Source organism: Engraulis encrasicolus, chromosome 24 (genome assembly GCF_034702125.1).
Source record: "Engraulis encrasicolus isolate BLACKSEA-1 chromosome 24, IST_EnEncr_1.0, whole genome shotgun sequence".
NCBI classification, from domain to species: domain Eukaryota; kingdom Metazoa; phylum Chordata; class Actinopteri; order Clupeiformes; family Engraulidae; genus Engraulis; species Engraulis encrasicolus.
The window spans coordinates 39,825,476-39,844,329 of NC_085880.1; the positions used below are offsets into that span (position 1 = coordinate 39,825,476).

The 18,854-nt window shown below is 44.2% G+C and overlaps 1 protein-coding gene across 2 annotated transcripts in view; it reads right to left on the reverse strand.

Moving 5' to 3' along the window:
* ttc27 (tetratricopeptide repeat domain 27) overlaps nucleotides 1–18,854 on the reverse strand; it is a 291,191-nt gene that overhangs the window by 173,220 nt on the left and 99,117 nt on the right. For both annotated transcript variants that reach the window (XM_063191498.1, XM_063191499.1), the window contains exon 8: nucleotides 16,109–16,221. In XM_063191498.1, the coding sequence (XP_063047568.1) occupies nucleotides 16,109–16,221 (113 nt within the window). The remainder of the gene's footprint in view (nucleotides 1–16,108; nucleotides 16,222–18,854) is intronic.

Consider the following 18,854-nt stretch of genomic DNA (forward strand, 5'->3'; position numbering starts at 1 on the left):
CTCTTTTTTTTTCACTCCCCAATCGATTCCTGTCTCTCTCAACTATCCTGTCACAAATAAAGTCATAAAAGCCAAAAAAGAAAGCAAGATCACTCCCATTAAGTATCCTGGGTCTCAAATCTTGCTTTGAGAGGAGGGGGGGGGTGAAGTGCGGTGATGAAGTGGACCTTAAGAGAGAAAAAAATAAACAGAAGTGAATCCTAAGGTGGAGGATTGGCACGGATGCAGGAAAGCAACAGTAGCAACCAACCGACATTTAACTTGGCAGGGTGCAAGCAAGCAAGATTTGGCAAAAGACCATTGACATCCGAGGGGCGAGCTGAGCTCTAATCAGTTGGCACACGGAAGTGAGGAATAACAATGAACGAGACGAGACGAGACGAGATGAGACGAGACGAGACGAGACGAGACGAGACGAGACGAGACAAGGGCAGCTTTTTTGGTACCAGACAAATCCAGCCTTGGCTTGGGAAGTACAAAAGCTCAGGTGTACTTCTGACAGCACACACAAACCTCAGCTTAAAAAATCCGCTCTACTGTTCTGAGCACCACAAGCTGTTTAGCTGCTTATTCGCTCGGAACACTGCAGTGCAGAGGGGATTATGGGAAACTTTTGAAGTCGTCTCCTCTTCTTCTCCTCTTTTACTGTCTGGGTCTGAAATTCGGGACACGACCCCTGACCACGCCTGCACTGCACTGCAGTGCAGTTCCAGATCAGGGGCCCCTCACGCCAATGGAGCTAACCACATGCTGTGGTGCATTGTAGCAAAGGTGTAAAATGGCCAATGCAGGGCGCAGACCCAGCTACTCTTCCTGGGGTCCAGGCCAGACCAGGCCAGCCACATGCTGTGGTGCATTGTAGCAAAGGTAGAAAATAGCCAATGCAGGAAGGGTTATTGAAGTCCAGAGGGGAAATCAGCTGAAATTCGGGACGCGACCCCTGACCACGCCTGCACTGCACTGCAGTTCCAGATCAGGGGCCCCACAAGCCAATGGAGCTAACCACTAGAGATGCACCGGATCCTGATTTTTAGGATCCTGCCGGATACCGGATCCACTGTTTAAGATCCTGCCGGATCCGGACCCGGATACCGGATCCTACGAAAGGGTTGAAACACATAGCCAACTCGCACACGTGGGCCCTTTTTATTACGTTGGTGCAAACTATTTTTAAGACTCATTGTCTTACTGCCACACTGCCTTCAATGGCCGCTTCGCTGTTTGGACTGACTGAAAATTCTAGGCTACGTAAAAAGTAGAGATGTCCCAGATCCTGATTTTTAGGTTACTGCCGGATACCGGATCCACTGCTTAAGATCCTGCCGGATCCGGATAGTCTGAAAAACTCTATTATCCTGCCGGATCCGGAACCGGATCTTGGATCCTGTACATCTCTACTAAACACATGCTGTGGTGCATTGTAGCAAAGGTAGAAAATGGCCAATGCAGGAAGGGGCAGCGATGTGCATGAGGTTATTCAAGTGCAGAGGGGGAAATCAGCTGAAATTTGGGGTGCAACCCTGACCGCGTCTGCACAGCACTGCACTGCAGTTCACAGATCAGGGGCCTCTCACGCAATGGTAAATTGTAAATGGACTGCATTTACTTATAAAGCGCCTTTCCACTCCTTCAAACACTCAAAGCGCTCTACACTCTATACCTCACATTCACACACAGGGTACCACTGTGTCACCAGGAGCAATTTAGGATTAAGTATGTTGCTCAGGGACACATCAATGGGGTAAGGCGGAGTGGGGCTCTCACTTGCAACCCTCTGTTAGCCGATCAGACTCCTCTACCACCTGAGCCGCCAATGGAGCCACATGCTGTGGGGCATTTTAGCAAGGGTTCAAAATGGCCAATGGGGGAAGAGGTAGCGATGGGCATGGGGTTATTCAAGTGCAGATGGGAAATCAGTTGCTCGCCAAAATAGAGTGCAACGCATGCACGCACGCATGCACGCAGAGGCACACACACACACACACGCAGAGGCACAGACACACACAGGCAGACGCAAACACACACACACACGCGCACGCAGGTGAGTGATTGATGCGGAAACATCCGACACGTCGGAACTCACAGCCAAGGCCAAAGGCTAAGTGCATCAGGTTCCATGACAACCAGGGCCTCAGTCACCTAGTAACGGCACATTCTTAATAGCATTCTCAACTTGACGACACCGATGCTTTCCGCAGTCCACTTTTCAGGGTGTTGCAAGAGGCGTGATGAGAAGTGGAATGGTTTGCCATGACAACCAGACTCCAGTCTCTGGGACGCTACTTTATTTTTTTTTTCTAGCATGCAGAAACCACAGATAGCCAAACTCTGCTTCTGATTGGTTGAACTTCAAGGCAGCTCACAACGCCCTGTGACAGGCTAGATTTAGGGATGGCATTGGTCTGGGCCCAATTTCGCAATAAATTTTGCCAATACCTTGCTTATTTCGCTGTTCTGGGCAAAAGTAAAGCAGCAGAAACATTGCTTTACTGACAGGTAAATATCGCCTCCGGGACAGGTGAGACCTCCTCTCTCTGCAGCTGTGGAAATGACCACGATACTCTCCTCGTGTTCTTTTCCATGTTTTAGTTTCCTTTTCCTTCTCACTCCCCTCCTCCTCCTCCTCCTCCTCCTCCTCCTCCTCTTCTCATGGGACCGCCACTTAGTCCATCCTTAACCATCATTCAAGTCAATTACACCCTCAGGCCCACAGTAATTATGTTGTGCTAATTGCTCCACGCCTGCAATTTGTCTCTCAGAGCCATCAGAGTGTCGGCAATAGCTATGTTGACCAAACGCGGGATCAGGGTTGGAAATAAGCACCCATCCACCCGCCAAGGACGGGTAAATTTCAGGGCTGACGGGTAAATTTTTCAACCCACCAGTCACTTTTAGTGGTAAAAATAGCTAGTGACTGGTATATTTTAAAATCTACCTGCCACAGTGACTGGTGGGGGAAAAAAAATAATGTCCACCCCTGGGCTGGGACTGTGTGTGAATGCAGCCACTGGGAGACCAGATACATTGACCTCAAGAGCAGGGTTTTTGAGAGGGTTGCCAGGGTTATGAAAGTGAGAGTGTAGTAGGCCGAGAGGTTTGCAATGTCTCTAACACGGGACACATTTGGGACACACATAAGGCTTTGGCACAAGATAAAGGAGGTGTTATATGAAGAACATATTCAGTCAATTTCAGTCAATTTGGCCAAAACATGTTACTGCACTTTCCCTTTGTAGGGGAAAGCATTGACCTCAAGAGCTCAAGGGATGGAGAAGTTTGTAAGAGTTATGAGCGTGAGAAGGGTGTAGTGAGTAGGGCGAGAGGTTTTCCATTCCACAAAGACGTCGAGGAAAACCAGTAGCCGCCGCAATTCACAGGAGCGCCAGACGAGACGATGAAGGACATGGGAAGACGATGAAGGACATGGGAAGTGATGAAGGACATGGGAAAGTGTGGGCTTGTTTAATTACACGGCAGCGCCAAGTCCGAAATATCTGGTCAATGGGTTCACTGTTTGCGGTAGTGATGTGGCACTCAATGTTCATACCAAATGAGAAGAATCAGGAAAGCCGGTACCCCTATGGATAACAGAAGATTGTTCAATTAATAAGATTTGGATATATTATTTTAAGGAGCTGATTCTGAAATTGTCTACCTAAGAAACATTTTTTCATATGTTGCAATTTGACTGTTATTCCTCTTAGGCTAGTTACATTTACCTTGACTCTTCAGCCCATTTTGTGAAGGAATAAATGCAAAATACTTTTTTAAAATAATTTTAACAACTGTGCCCCATCAAGACTTGTAAAGAAAGGATAAAACTACAAACGGCCTTGTTCATTGTTTGTTTGTTGTTTTTTGCTTGTTTTTTATGACTTCATTATATATGACAGAACAGTGAAGGAGTGACAGGAAACGAATGGAAGAGAGATGTCGATAAGGATCGGCACAGAACGCGGGCCGGAATCGAACCCGGGTGGGTCGCCAGCACAACAGCGAAGTGCCCCACCGATAGAGTCATGGCTAAGGCTAGATGGCCTTTCCATAACACTACAGTTCAAAAAGACAGCAGTGTGTTGTCCTTGCGCATAGACCATCCATCTCCGGCCTTCCACTGCTCTTTTTGTAATGGCAAGGCCTTGTAGGTTTATGATAGCCGCACATTGTAAAAGGGTACGATAAGAAAGTGTTGTGGGAGCACGGGGGGTCACACACTGTAGGCTTTTAACCTGGCACTTCCATCAGCAGCAGCAGCAGTAGCGGCAGCAGCAAGGTGCTGGGGGCGGGTGGGGAGGGGTGCACAGCCTCCCAACACAGCACGACAATAGAAAATAATGTGACCTAAGGCAGGGCTGTACATTAAGACCAATTGGTCGCATATTGAGCCTAAAATTTTGACTGTGCGAGAAAGAAAAATAAAACGGGCGCACCTGTACGAGTATGCATTCAACCCTTTCATTCGCATTTTGCTTCTGAGTTCGAGTGCATGATTGTGAGAGCTGCTCATTTTTTCCACAGCCTGTCTGATAGACAGCATCAAACTCCATTGGGAACGCACTTCAAAAAAGACGGTCAATGTTGCTTGAATTCCGTGTTGGCTAAGATTGAGCCATCTCTGCTCCCGTAGCTCAGAAAAAAAAGAAAAAAAAACAGAATCGCTTCGCACAGATCCCTGGTGGCAACAGTTACAAAGCGCGCATGCCTCATCTCCCAGTCGGATGTTCTGAGCCAACACTTCTTACAGCTTTTCGAAATGGACTGCTGTTTAAAACGTTCAAATGCGGGAGTTTGCATTGCTAACAGGAAACCTCTTGGATCCGATAGTGAAATGGCCACTCGGTTTGCTAGCTCATGTGGTTTAAAGGACGTCGTTGTTTGAGCTGTTTTGGCGTTTCCCAAACCGCTGTCTTCGCAATGACTTCGCAAAAAAATGCAATCGCAATCAAAGTAATCAAGTCAAAATATAGTTCGAGGAGCATTCACAAGTAGTGTGCAGTGCGCGCAAATTTAAAGTCTAGTTGGTCCAGTAGCTACCGGTGCTGTAGGCTATCAAAAAGAGCAGCCAACACAGTGAGATATTTTTGCTGCTCCCAGTTTCATTTCACACCGTTCCAACCCATGCGTTTGAGGAAACAAAAACTAGGCTATAATAAAGCCCGTTGGATTAACGTGTTGTAAGCTATGTTTAAGATTTAGTCAATCTAGTTCAGCAAGCATACGATTTACATGCTTTTCATCACGAAGTTATAGCCTAATAATAATAATAATAACAATAATAATAATAATAGGCCTAATAATAGTAATAGTAATGGGAACTGTGATTTATGGCATATAGCAGTGGTTCCCAACACTTTTTGCACTGGGACCATTTTATCCTGAACTTTTGGGACCACATTTTTTCACAACCAAAACCATGACTGAGAAAACTTGCTGGCTATAAAAAAACAGTGGATATTTCTGACAGTATAAGACTACAGTTTTTTATTTCACACCTAGACATTTCAGGGGAGCCCATTGGAATTCCAGGTGACCCCAGTGTTGGAAAAAAACACTGACATATAGCCTTGAGGCCATTGTGCATGAAGATGAAGAAACAAGCAATGAGCACAAAAAGCACAGTATTTACCACAACCCCCCCCCCCCCCCCACCCCACCCCCCCCCCCCCCCCCCCCCCCCCCCCTACCCCCCCCCCCCCATAACAAAAGTGTCACGACATTTTTAGAGTGCTCCTAAATTTGTATCTGTGCTCCTAAAGTTTTATCCGTGCTCCTAAATTTTTTAATTTAGGAGCACCTGTGCTTCTAGTGAAAAAGCTTAACGTTCAGCCCTGTGATGGCAAGGGAGGAAAAAGCCCTTGAGCCACCTACACTACACTGCTTTGCAAAAGCAAAATGCAGCAAAATTGACGTTAGACTGAAATCGGTCTTCATTGCACCTCCTTCATCTTGGGGCAAAGACTTGTGGTCCATGTGTGTGCTATGTCAAATGTGCAGCGACTACAATTTCCAACCTAATACCAAAGGCTTTAAAGCAGGGGTGCTCAGACTTTTTCAACATGTGAGCTACTTATTGAGATGGGTGTGTGGAAGTGATCTACTGGGGGTTCGGGGGAGAACATTTGAAAATACAGCTGTTAGAAATGCAATTTTAACACAATATGAAAATGTATTTGTAGGCCTATATAGGCCTACACATCAATAATAATGAAAGGTGAATCAGCGGTGAATAACAACCTCATACAGACCTTATTTAGGCCTACTGTAAATTACGCCTGTTTTTGATCACAAAGGGAGATCATAGTAGGCTATCAAGTTTATGATAAATGTAATTTTCATAAATGAACATAATATTAATGAAGTTATTGATGTGCCCTCTTGGTTTTTGGACAGATTTTATGTAATCCCCTTTTCACTTTAATATGAGTGCAGAGCTATTTTCTCCCTCCCTGAAGTGTTATTTCATGTGTGCATGCTTGCTGTCACCTATTTGAAGGGTTGTTGGTTTGGGATTTCGTGGAGGACTTTTTAATGCCGCTGTGAGAAGTAGACAGAACAGCGGTTTGCGGGCGTTTGGCGTTTTCACGTGGATGATATTGTCTTCGTGGACGTTACAGACATCCCTAGTTCCAAAAAATAAACAAGGAGACATCTACTGAATGGACCGAAAATCGCGCTCTCTGTCTAGCGGCCGCGCTGAACAGACCATTTGAAAAGACGCGCCTGCACTCAGGTTAAACAGGCACACATCATTCACTCTCCCCTCGCACGCGTGCCTATGAAATCTAATCGAAGTAGCCAACTCCACGCTCAATGCGGGAGTTGCATCTTGCCTGCACTTCTCAGAGCATTGTTTAAAAGGGGGGGAAATCAGGGGATTGCCGGTGTTCGGGCGGTTGTTTTCTTCTCTGGCTGTTTCTTTTGAGCGGTGACGCTGCCTGTAGGCTACTAACTGAACATATAGCGCACGGTATCGGCAAACGTCTCATGCCGTCCTATTTTTTTGTGCTCCGATGTTATGACTTATGAAGAGTTTGAGTGTGGCGCTTGACAGTTATCCTCCTTATCTGAAGACGTCGTTGTGTTTATGGTAGGCTATACCATACAGTGTAGGGCAGTGTAGACGCCTGGAGTTAGCCTGTCAGATCCTGGGTATCCATAGGGAACTTTTTTTTTTTTTTTTTTTTTTTTTTTTTTTTTAAGTGTCCTCCTACGATCTACCAATGCTGCCTAGTCGATCGCGATCGACCTATTGAGCACCCCTGCTTTAAAGGGACACTGTGTGACATTTTTAGTTGTTTATTTCCAGAATTCATGCTGCCCATGTTAATGTTAATGTTACCTTTTTCATGAATACTTACAACCACCATCAATTCTAAGTATTCGTTATGACTGGGAAAATTGCACTTTTCATACATGAAAAGGGGGATCTCCTCCATGGTCCGCCATTTTGAATTTCCAAAAATAGCCATTTTTAGCTGCAAAAATGACTCTACTTGGACCATACTAGAAACTATTTGTTTATTACTTAGAAAACTATCATGTAAAGATCGAATTTGGCAATTGGCAGCCCAGTTTCAATGAGCAGCATAGTTGCAGTACCCTTTTTGACCATTTCCTGCACAGTGTCTCTTTAAAGGCCTTTTATCTCAGTTTCACTGTTTGCGTAGTAGTGGTGCAACGGAATCATCATTGATCCGTGATCCGTTCGGAGCAATCATTTCAGTTCGGCACACACATGGTCCGCGGATGGATTTATGAAATTGTGCGCATGTTCAGTCCACTCCACACACAGCGTGATCATGGCGAGCGGAGGAACGGAGGAGCTCGAACGACCCGCGTCATTCAAATGTGTTTGGGAGCATTTCGGCTTCCCTGTGAACATTAATGGTGAAGGAAATATTTTGGTGGATAAAATTGTGACTGTGTGTAGGCACTGTGGCACAAGAGAGCCACACAACAGTGGAAGCACATCTGCCATGGCCACGTATTTGCAGCGGTATCATTTTAATGCGGATACTTAATTACATGGAATGTGCATGTAATAGGCCTAGGCCTAAAGGGAGAATGTTTCAGCTCCATCCATTTTCCGTACTGATTTTATTTCCCTGGTTCATTATTCAGTCAATAATCACCCCCATTTGCCATATCTTTTACCTAGCGTTGCAACTGTGTCTACCGTCATTTATTATGTTCCAGTGTCTAATTTCCACAGCCTTTCAAAACGCACATTTCATGCCGTCAATATGTAACGAGGGTAAGCTACAGTTTTTATTTCCCTGGTTCATTGTTCGGTCATTTAAGTTGTTAATAAACAACATTTTTTTATTTTTTTTTAATTGCTGATCCGAAAAATGATCCGATCCGTGTCTCATGATCCGAGGAACGATCCGAACAGTGAGTTTTTTGATCCGTTGCACCCCTATTGCGTAGTACCTGCATTTTGCCTTTGTAGGGCAGTACACCTCTCGAGGTCACCAGGGCTTGACATTAACTTTATCGCTTGCCGGCCACAGTGGCTAGCGGTTTTCCAGAGTCAATAGCCATCCAGCTACTGTACTAGCCATAAATTTGATTTCTTTTCTTATCATGATGCTGTGCCTCTAACCTCAGAAGATGAGGTGCTTAAAGCAAGAAGATGAGTGCATGGCTTTCTACATGGAAATAAAACAATAAAATTGAAACTGAGAAACTGACCTGAAAAATGTATATACAAGGGGCAAAGTGCAGAATATACGCTATTCTGATATAGCATACCATAGAATAAGCTACCTGCCAAATTGGCTAGTGACACTGAAATTGTTACCGGCCACAGCCAAGTTTTGCCAGCGTTTGGCCGGTTGGCAGGTGCCAGTGTCAAGCCCTGGAGGTCACTGCCTGCAACACAACCCAACCCCTCCAATCCTGGCTCATGCTATCCAAGGTAGGTGAGGTGCAGTGGTGCAGTGGTCTCCATTATGTTTATACCACGGCAGTCTGGAATCTCCCATTGTGACGCGCTAAATTGGGTATTGATTAACTGTCTATATATGCACACCTGAAGTAGTCCCACTATTAGGTCACTTTTCTGACCGCATAACTCCAGTGTATCAATGCGCCAAGGCACGCACGTTCATAAATTACACACAAAAAAGTTGCAAGCATTACGCGCTGAAGTGACACATGTGGCACCGCGCGTCTGGAAACACCAGCAATGTATAGTGAATCTGGAGCAAATCTTAGTAGGCCTAATCAAATTTGAAACATGTTTATTTCTCCCAACTGACCATCACTCTGTCAACTTTGTGATAGAGAGAGAGAGAGAGAGAGAGAGAGAGAGAGAGAGAGAGAGAGAGAGAGATTCCCTGCGCAAAGGGACGCCCGTTTCACGTGGGCGTTTCTTCCCCACGAGAGGAGATGTTTCCTGCGGTTGTAGCGTTTATCAGTTGAGAGAGTAGCGTAACTTGTGAAAAGTATGGGATATTTTCGGATCAATAGGCTTAACTATGGGAACGCAGTGGAAAATAAATCAAGGGGAGTTTCCTATGGGAGGAGAGCACATTGGCGAGGTGCCTGTTTTGATGAAGTTAATGGCGAGGTGAGGCAGTTAGAATGTCGCCAAGATGCGCGGGGTATTTTTTTAATCTATTGAGATCTGTACATGTGTAGAAATCATGCCAACTGTAGCATGGTCTAGTGGGCAAGTCAGACGCGCCCATATATCGAATGGGTAGAACATTGAGGCGACTGACTTGACAACCAAATGCGATAGAATTAACGACTGGCTCTTGACTTGACAACCGAATGCGATAGAACTATCAACGGTGTCTTGGCCGTAGCAACCTTCAATTTAGAATTAGCAACGGCAGTTCGCCAGAAAGTTATGAAAAGAAGCTTCTTGTGGCGGAAGGAATTAGTTCTACAGAAAACCTTTGTTTTAGCCATTATAGCATCGAAATAATGCCTCAAATAAATTTCAGACAGTGTGGCAACCGTGGTATAAGCGGGATAATTGACTTCACGGTGTGCGTATAACAGGAAAAATAATGCACACCGAGGTGTAACGGCCACTCCGCTTCGCGTCGTGGTCGCATCACCACCTGGTGTGCATTATTTTTCCTGTTATACGCACACCGTGTCGTCAATTATCCCTTACTTACATTACATTACACTTATCTGACACTTTCATCCAAAGCGACTTGGAGGCATTACAATGTATTGGTTACAGTCCCTGAAGCCATGTAGGGTTAAGGTGCCTTGCTCAAGGGCACTACAGTCATGGATAGAAGGTGTTGGGAGAGGTAAGGCCAGGATAAGTTTGTTTCACCGCCTACTTCTATGGGGAAGACAGTGCTATGGTTTGCTGCCCAAATACTATTTTTACTATTTTTTGGGGCATTTCCCTGAGACAACTTATCAGGAATATTTTTGAGGGGGGAGATAAGAGAAGCATACAGAAGATGATAGGCAAGAACTAAAAGATGGAGTGATGCAAGACAGGCAGAATGAGAGCTTAAGCACAAGGGAGAACGAGTGAACGAGTGAGAGAGACAGAGAGAGAGAGAGAGAGAGAGAGAGAGAGAGAAAGAGAGAGCTTGGGCAAGTGAGAGAGAGACAGAAAGAGAAAGAGAGAGAGAGAGACCAAGCAAAAAAGCAAGCGTGAGAGAGAGTGAGAGAAAGCAAGAGAGAGCGAGAGAGAGAGAAAGAGAAAGCAACGAAAGAAAGAGAGCAAGCGAGAGACAGAGAGAGAGAGAGATAGACAGAGAGAGAGAGAGAGAGAGAGAGAGAGAGAGAGAGAGGGAACAAAAAATACAATGCTTTAATGCAGTGTGGCATTATGATCTTAAGAGTCTTTGGCAACTTCTTCCTTAGTTCCCCTTGTAAAGGGCTGTGTAGTTCACTGTGTAAAGCTCTGCGTAGTTTACTGTTGAGAAAAGAAACCCACATGAGGATGCAGTAACTGTAACTGTACTACATTGTTAGGTGCGGGAACGGGCTCCAGCACTGTTCTCAGTCGGCCTGAACGCGCTAACTGAGGCTGGGAAATCCTAGCCAGGCCTTGCCATCCTAGTCACGCCACACCTTTTACCAGTCAGGTCATGAGCAACACAAACATGATTCTGAGCTCCCGAAAGAACAGGAACTCCTCCCACTTTTGTCAGGGAGCAAACAACCATTAGCAAACTAAGAGAGGTGGGTCAACCATACCGTTTGGGAAATGTTAATTGTTATGCTCTTGGTCAGACCAAGTCTCGAAGAGATTTGAAAGTCGATGATAACCAGGCTAGAGAAATCCACACATTACAAAGGTCTCAAGTCATGCATCACAGGTGTAGTCCGTGGGCCCGAGCAGAAGTTAGTCACCTGTAGGGGTATGAATAATAATTCAAATGTATCAATATATCGCGAATCGTATCGCATCGTATCAACAATGTAGTATTATCCTATCAATCCACTTCAGCACCGGCTCTTGCCTTTCTCATGACCTCTTTGCCCCACCAAAGCCATTAAAACATCCACAATACACGCCAACACACACACATACAATACACGCAATATGCACACAAACGCACGCACACACATACGCGCACATACAGCCATGCACAAACGCGCGCACACACGCCAACGCGCACACACGCGCAAATGGACACACACACGCAAACGCACACACACGCAAACACACACACACGCAAACGCACACACACGCAAACGCACACAAACACGCAAACACACACACACGCATGCACACACTCTAGAAGGCAGGTGAACAGGGCACCAAACACTAGCCTTCGACGCGAGGGGAGAGGGCAGTAAACCTGAACACCATTAACAGCTGTGATGTACTATATGAAGCAGCAATAACACTGGCGATAACAAAAACCAACCGCTAGGCTGCTCTAAGGTTGTGGGATTATGAAAAAAAAAAATAAATAAAAAAATAAACCCTGAAACTCTGTCTTTCTGAGCTTGGTTGTTGCTTTTTTTTATTGAGGAAAGAAAAAAAAATACAGAGGGTGGAGGTTGCTCCCTCTTTTTTCGATCAGCGTTAAAGTGCTTCCAAAAACCCTGCTAAAACCATCCCCATAAAAAGCTGCGGGCCAAGACCATGACAAGTAGACCTTTAAAAACCGAATCTGTAACACGCGCAAGGGGCAGCCTGAAAAATAATTCATAAAGAAAGCTCAGGAGCGCGTAAACTCACGCCGACACACCCACTGACCTACACTCACAGACACAAGACACACGCTCACACTTACACACACACACACACACACACACAAACACAAACACATACAGTTTTCTGATGTTTTCCTTTGTGTCACACACACACACACGCTCCCACGCACACACACACACACACACACACACACACACACACTTCTCTGATGTTTTCCTTTGTGTCACACACACACACACACACACACAGACACAGACACAGACACAGACACAGACACACACACACACACACACACACACACACACACACACACACACACACACACACACACACACACACACACACACACACACACACACACACACACACACACACACACACACACACACACACACTAAAAGAGGCATAATCAAAACGCCTGTAAATGGTCCTGATGCCCCCAAGATATCAACTCTAATGTTTTTACACACACATACACACACACACACACACACACACACACACACACACACTCTGACAGGCCCACAAACAAAAGTTGCAGTAGACTGCACTAGCATGAGCGAGGTAGCCACAAGCTAATGGAGCTGTCTTCCTCTGGTGTCTTTCCTTTTTTCTGTTCTCCCTCCATTTCCACTGGGGGTGTACATCAGAGTCTCCATATACTTAAAAATGCCCCACAATACAATACAATACGATACGATACGATTTGATTAGATTTTTTTCTTCCCAGTTACTTTTCCACTTCTTTTATGATATGGAGCAAGAGCATTGGGCAGGGGCCAGCGATTTCATTATTTTCAATACTTTGGAGATACTGACGAAGGCAACAGCCTTTGTCTACACTTCTGCTGCTATGTAAATAATAAAAAATAAAAAAAAGCAGAAAAGAAGAACCCGAGTGCGATCCACTTTTTCACCTTCCAAATACTTTGGAATGCCCCACGATACTAATATTTGATTCGATTGTCGGTCGTTGGATCGATGCCTCGATACATATTGATCAGTGTTTACACCCCTTATTTCCACGTAGTGTATTCTGCCAAATAAGTATCACACCTTTGCACCGTAAAGACGGTTTTACACCCACAGCATTTTGCTGATTGTCGAATAGAATAGATTTTAAATTTTGAATAGAATTTTGATTCTATTCTACACCTATGCTTGTGAGAAAGCAAACTATCCAGGTCCGTTTGCTCAACTGCAACATTTTTTTGTAACTCTTTACAATAACGTCCTATTCAGACCTTTATAACCACTTTACAAATAATGAACTAATTATCAAGAAAATGTTTACAAATGTTTATAAATGGGCAAGAAATACTATGTTAACACAGCAGACAAAGCGCAGTCGTGGCAGTCCTGGAAGGTTGTCCTCCAAAGACCAGATGGCATGAAACCACATAAAACTAACACAATAGAAGTTGATTCCCACTCCACTGTGCCGTCATAGTTTGGTTATTACTCATTTACAAACATTTGTAAATGCTTTGTTAAATGTTAATTGTTATTAAATGTTAATAAAGTGTTTATAAAGCTGTGAATACCACGTTATTGAAAAGTGTTACCCATTTTTTTAACTAGTGCAGACAAGTGCAAATCAAACTACAGTTGTGTCAGTACCGTCACAGACCCTCACGCATACCAGAATCCCACCATTCACATATGCCTTGAACCAAACACATGAATGAAATGCTTCATAACGGGCATTTGAGTACAGAATAATTGATATATGGATAACAAAACAAGATAATTAAATAAAAATAAAAAAACATTTTTCATCTAAACCCTCCAAGAGCAGTCTGTATATGTCTGTCTGTATGTGTGTGTCAAAGAAATAACTTCCATCGAGGCCTGGCGTTCCGCAGGTCGCATTCACTTCCCACCACCACAACCAAACTCACCCCACCCCCACCTCAGCCCACCACAGTTCTAATGCCCCACCCGAGTCCTAATGCGCTATAATAATTCCCCACCCTCGCAAATTACTGCACATAAGCTATTCTCTTGCATGACAAATAGCAGGGGGAAATGGAGATCTTGATGCTATGTCTTGACGCCTCGGCCTCGCGTCGTAATTTCACTGCGGCTGCTGGGGTGAATGGAGAGAGAGAGAGAGAGAGAGAGAGAGAGAGAGAGAGAGAGAGAGAGAGAGAGAGAGAGAGAGAGAGAGAGAGAGAGAGAGAGAGCAGGCGGCTGCCTGCCTGCCTCCCTGCCTCCCTGCCTGCGGGTGATTTGTTCGCTGTCAGGACGAGGAGGACAAAAGCTTGTGCTAACAATACATCACCCTTTGTTATCGCTAAAAATATTGATATTGGGACATAAGGTGCGCTCATAAATATCAGCGTTGTGGTTTCTGAGCCGGGAGACTCTGGGGTGTGTGCGTGTGTGAGTGTGTGTGAGTGTGTGTGTGTGTGTGTGTACGCAGAGACGGTTGAATGATGAGTTCTGCAGGCAGCACAAATGTGTACATTGTGAAGCCGGGGTATGCAATTCCGTAACGCAATGAAAAGGCGACAATACGCAGAGAGCAAAGAAAGAGGCAGCTGAGTAATCGAGCCAACACTAAAGCGAGAGGGAGCATTGAAGTGTGTGTGTGTGTGCATGTGTGTGCGTGTGTGCATGTGTGCGTGTAACAGAAAATTCAAAATTAGCACTGTACCATGATAAATGTATATCTGTCAATCCACATAAAGGTGTGTGTGTGTGTGTGTGTGTGTGTGTGTGTGTGTGTGTGTGTGTGTGTGTGTGTGTGTGTGTGTGTGTGTGTGTGTGTGTGTGTGTGTGTGTGTGTCTGTGTGTCTGTGTGTGTGTGTGTGTGTGTCTGTGTGTCTGTGTCTGTGTGTCTGTGTGCCTGTGCCTGTGTGTGTCTGTGTCTGTGTCTGTGTCTGTGCGTGTGCGCGTCTGTGCTTGTGCGTGTGCGCGTCTGTGCGTCTGCGCGTCTGTGCGTCTGTCTGTGTGCATCTGTCTGTGTGCGTCTGTCTGTGTGCGTCTGTCTGTGTGCGTCTGTCTGTGTGCGTCTGTCTGTGTGCGTCTGTCTGTGTGCGTCTGTCTGTGTCTGTGTGCGTCTGTCTGTGTCTGTGTGCGTCTGTCTGTGTCTGTGTGCGTCTGTCTGTGTCTGTGTGCGTCTGTCTGTGTCTGTGTGCGTCTGTCTGTGTCTGTGTGTGTGTTCAGTCATATATGCAAAACCTCCTGATGTTTGAATGAGCTCGAGCCAGTGTCATTTGGATAAAAGGAGAGTGGATTGTGAGTGACTGACAGAAGTTTCTTTAACGTCTCAAAATCGTTAGCTTGTAACTGAGTGAATGGCCCTCTTGCCTTTGCCGTCCCCAACCAGCCGCAACAGCTCGAAGCAGTTTTGGAGTAAACATCACATCACATTAGACTAGATCAGGGGTTCCCAAACTTTACCAGGACAAGGCCCCCGCAGATACAGGTAGATTACAGCCAAGGCCCTCTTGCCATGGGCCGCGACACACCGTTTGTCTGTTTGTCTGTCTGTCAGCAGCATAACTCAAAAACTAATCAACATTTTTGGACGAAACTCTGTGGGTTTGTTGATAATGACCCAATGACCAAGTGATTAAATTCTGGTGGTGATCCGGTGTGTGTCTCACCAGATGCCCAGTATAACTGCCTGTTCCTCAGCTGTGTGTGTGTCTGTCTGTGTCTGTCTGTGTCTGTCTGTATGTGTGTGTCTGTATGTGTGTATGTGTGTGTCTGTCTGTCTGTCTGTATGTGTGTGTCTGTCTGTCTGTCTGTATGTGTGTCTGTGTCTGTCTGTCTGTGTCTGTCTGTATGTGTGTGTCTGTATGTGTGTGTGTGTCTGTGTGTGTGTGTCTGTGTGTGTGTGTGTGTGTGTGTGTGTGTGTGTGTCTGTGTCTGTGTCTGTGTCTGTGTCTGTGTCTGTGTCTGTGTCTGTGTCTGTGTCTGTGTGTGTGTGTGTGTGTATCTCACCAGATGCCCAGTATAACTGCCTGTTCCTCAGCGGTGAGGTCGGGCAGCTCGTGCTCCTCAGGCTCGGCCAGGTTGATCTTGTTCAGCACCGTGTCATCACTCAGGGCATGGTCCTAAAGGAGGGAGACATGGACACAGACGAGAAGTTATATTAATAAGTAATAATATTATATATAATAACATTATATAATCGTACTGTTACAGCAGTAAGTCTTGGTACGGTGTTGTCAATCAGGACATAGTCCTGCAGGAGGGAAACATGGACACAGAAGTTATACTAATATTACATTACTAATATTTTATATTATGTAATATATTTTATATAATATTTCATATTACTAATATAATAATGTTATATACTAATAAGGTGTCATCAGGTAGAGGAAAAGTTATACTGGTAACACTTTACTTTACGGATCGCTAATAAGGTGTTAATTTCATAGTAATTTCTCAGTAATTTCAGTCTAATTTTATGGTAATAACTGCTTGTTATTAGTAATAACAGCAAAATAACCATATGGTTTCCAGTGCAATTACACTATAATTTCTCATTAATAACAGCAAAAATAACCATACAGTTTCCAGTGCAATTATGCTGTAGTTTCTAGTTAATAGTAGGCTAATGGAAACAGCTACTGTGTCATCATAGTAGTTAGGTGGTAGGTATGCCAGTAACTAAACGGCATCAGCCGAAGTAGTTTCATACTAATTAGGCTACATCAGGGCCGTAATGTGCAATATTTCCTCTTCCTATGTTATTGCATAGAAACGACCACCCAAGCATCCTTGTATTATTTCTGCTTAATTACCTTGTAAACAATTGAGTAGTTATATGGAAATAAGATAGAATCAGGGCCGTAAAATGCATTATCACCTATTCCACTCAATTTTATGGAAATTACATATTTTCATGGTCTTAAAATGTCTTATTTCTTATTTCCACTCAATTACTTAGTTATTATCATTTTTAATACAATATAGACTAGCCTACTATGAAGTGATTCAAGTACACAGACAAACACATTGTGTGCAAAACTTTGTTTATTTTTCCAATCAGTTATGAGATTCATGTTCACTGATGTGAGGTTGTCAATCTGCCACCATCCAGAGGAAGTCCTGTGAACACAAACAAACAAACAGAGAAGTCAACTGCAAGACCGGTTTCACCACGTTTATTTTGTTATGTTATCAATTCACCATCGCTAAATTTGCTTCTGAAATGCAGTACCATGTTAAATGCACGTTGTAAATCTTCCTCAGGCTGACATCGTTGCTGATTTACAAAGGCAAACTCTAGCTAGCACCTAGCTTCAGTCATTGAAAACATGGTGGGCAGAGCTAGCTAGTGGTTTCCATTGTAAAGGTACTTCTGTATGCTGTTTCATTTCCAGAACAAACATAAACCTAACACTAACTCATAAAACATGTTTGCATAAGGCTAAAGTAATTCCACGATTGAAGGTGGATGAAATCAACATCAAGACCATTTTAGCTCACCTTGAAAGTTACCCTGGTTGCTGCCTGCGTGCGAAAGGAGCACTCTGTTGTACGTCTCAAACTCCACCCTTGTGTGTCAGTGTACTCAATTAAACAACGTCAGCGTCTCTGAGCCATACTGCAAGCAGAGCGGGCAGCGTACAACTAGAACGAGTGTGCTTGAAGTACAGAAGTATACTGATTGAGACGCTTCTGTTCTGCAGTAACCAAACTTTCGTTGCCTAGCAACAACAGGACTCGCCGCCACCGCGAGCTAGTTCAACTTCAGTGCAGCAGAGCCAGGCAAGGTAAGCTTCCTGACAACGAACTTTTAATGTAGTTCTAGCTTTAACCTGCTTTCATTTTTTCTCTGAGCATTGAAGGATTTTAACTGTATGCATTGCAAACACGTCTTATCAGCCGTGTTTGTGCTGAAATGGCATACAGAGGTACATTTACAATGGAAACCACTAGTTCTAGCTAGCTCTGCCCACCATGTTTTCAATGACTGAAGCTAGGTGCTAGCTAGAGTTTACCTTTGTAAATCAGCAACGATGTCAGCCTGAGGAAGATTTACAACGTGCATTTAACATGGTACTGCATGTCAGAAGCAAATTTAGCGATGGTGAATTGATGAAACAAAATAAACGTGGTGAAACCGGTCTTGCAGTTGACTTCTCTGTTTGTTTGTTTGTGTTCACAGGACTTCCTCTGGATGGTGGCAGATTGACAACCTCACATCAGTGAACATGAATCTCATAACTGATTGGAAAAATAAACAAAGTTTTGCACACAATGTGTTTGTCTGTGTACTTGAATCACTTCATAGTAGGCTAGTCTATATTGTATTAAAAATGATAATAACTAAGTAATTGAGTGGAAATAAGAAATAAGACATTTTAAGACCATGAAAATATGTAATTTCCATAAAATTGAGTGGAATAGGTGATAATGCATTTTACGGCCCTGATTCTATCTTATTTCCATATAACTACTCAATTGTTTACAAGGTAATTAAGCAGAAATAATACAAGGATGCTTGGGTGGTCGTTTCTATGCAATAACATAGGAAGAGGAAATATTGCACATTACGGCCTTGATGTAGCCTAATTAGTATGAAACTACTTCGGCTGATGCCGTTTAGTTACTGGCATACCTACCACCTAACTACTATGATGACACAGTAGCTGTTTCCATTAGCCTACTATTAACTAGAAACTACAGCATAATTGCACTGGAAACTGTATGGTTATTTTTGCTGTTATTAATG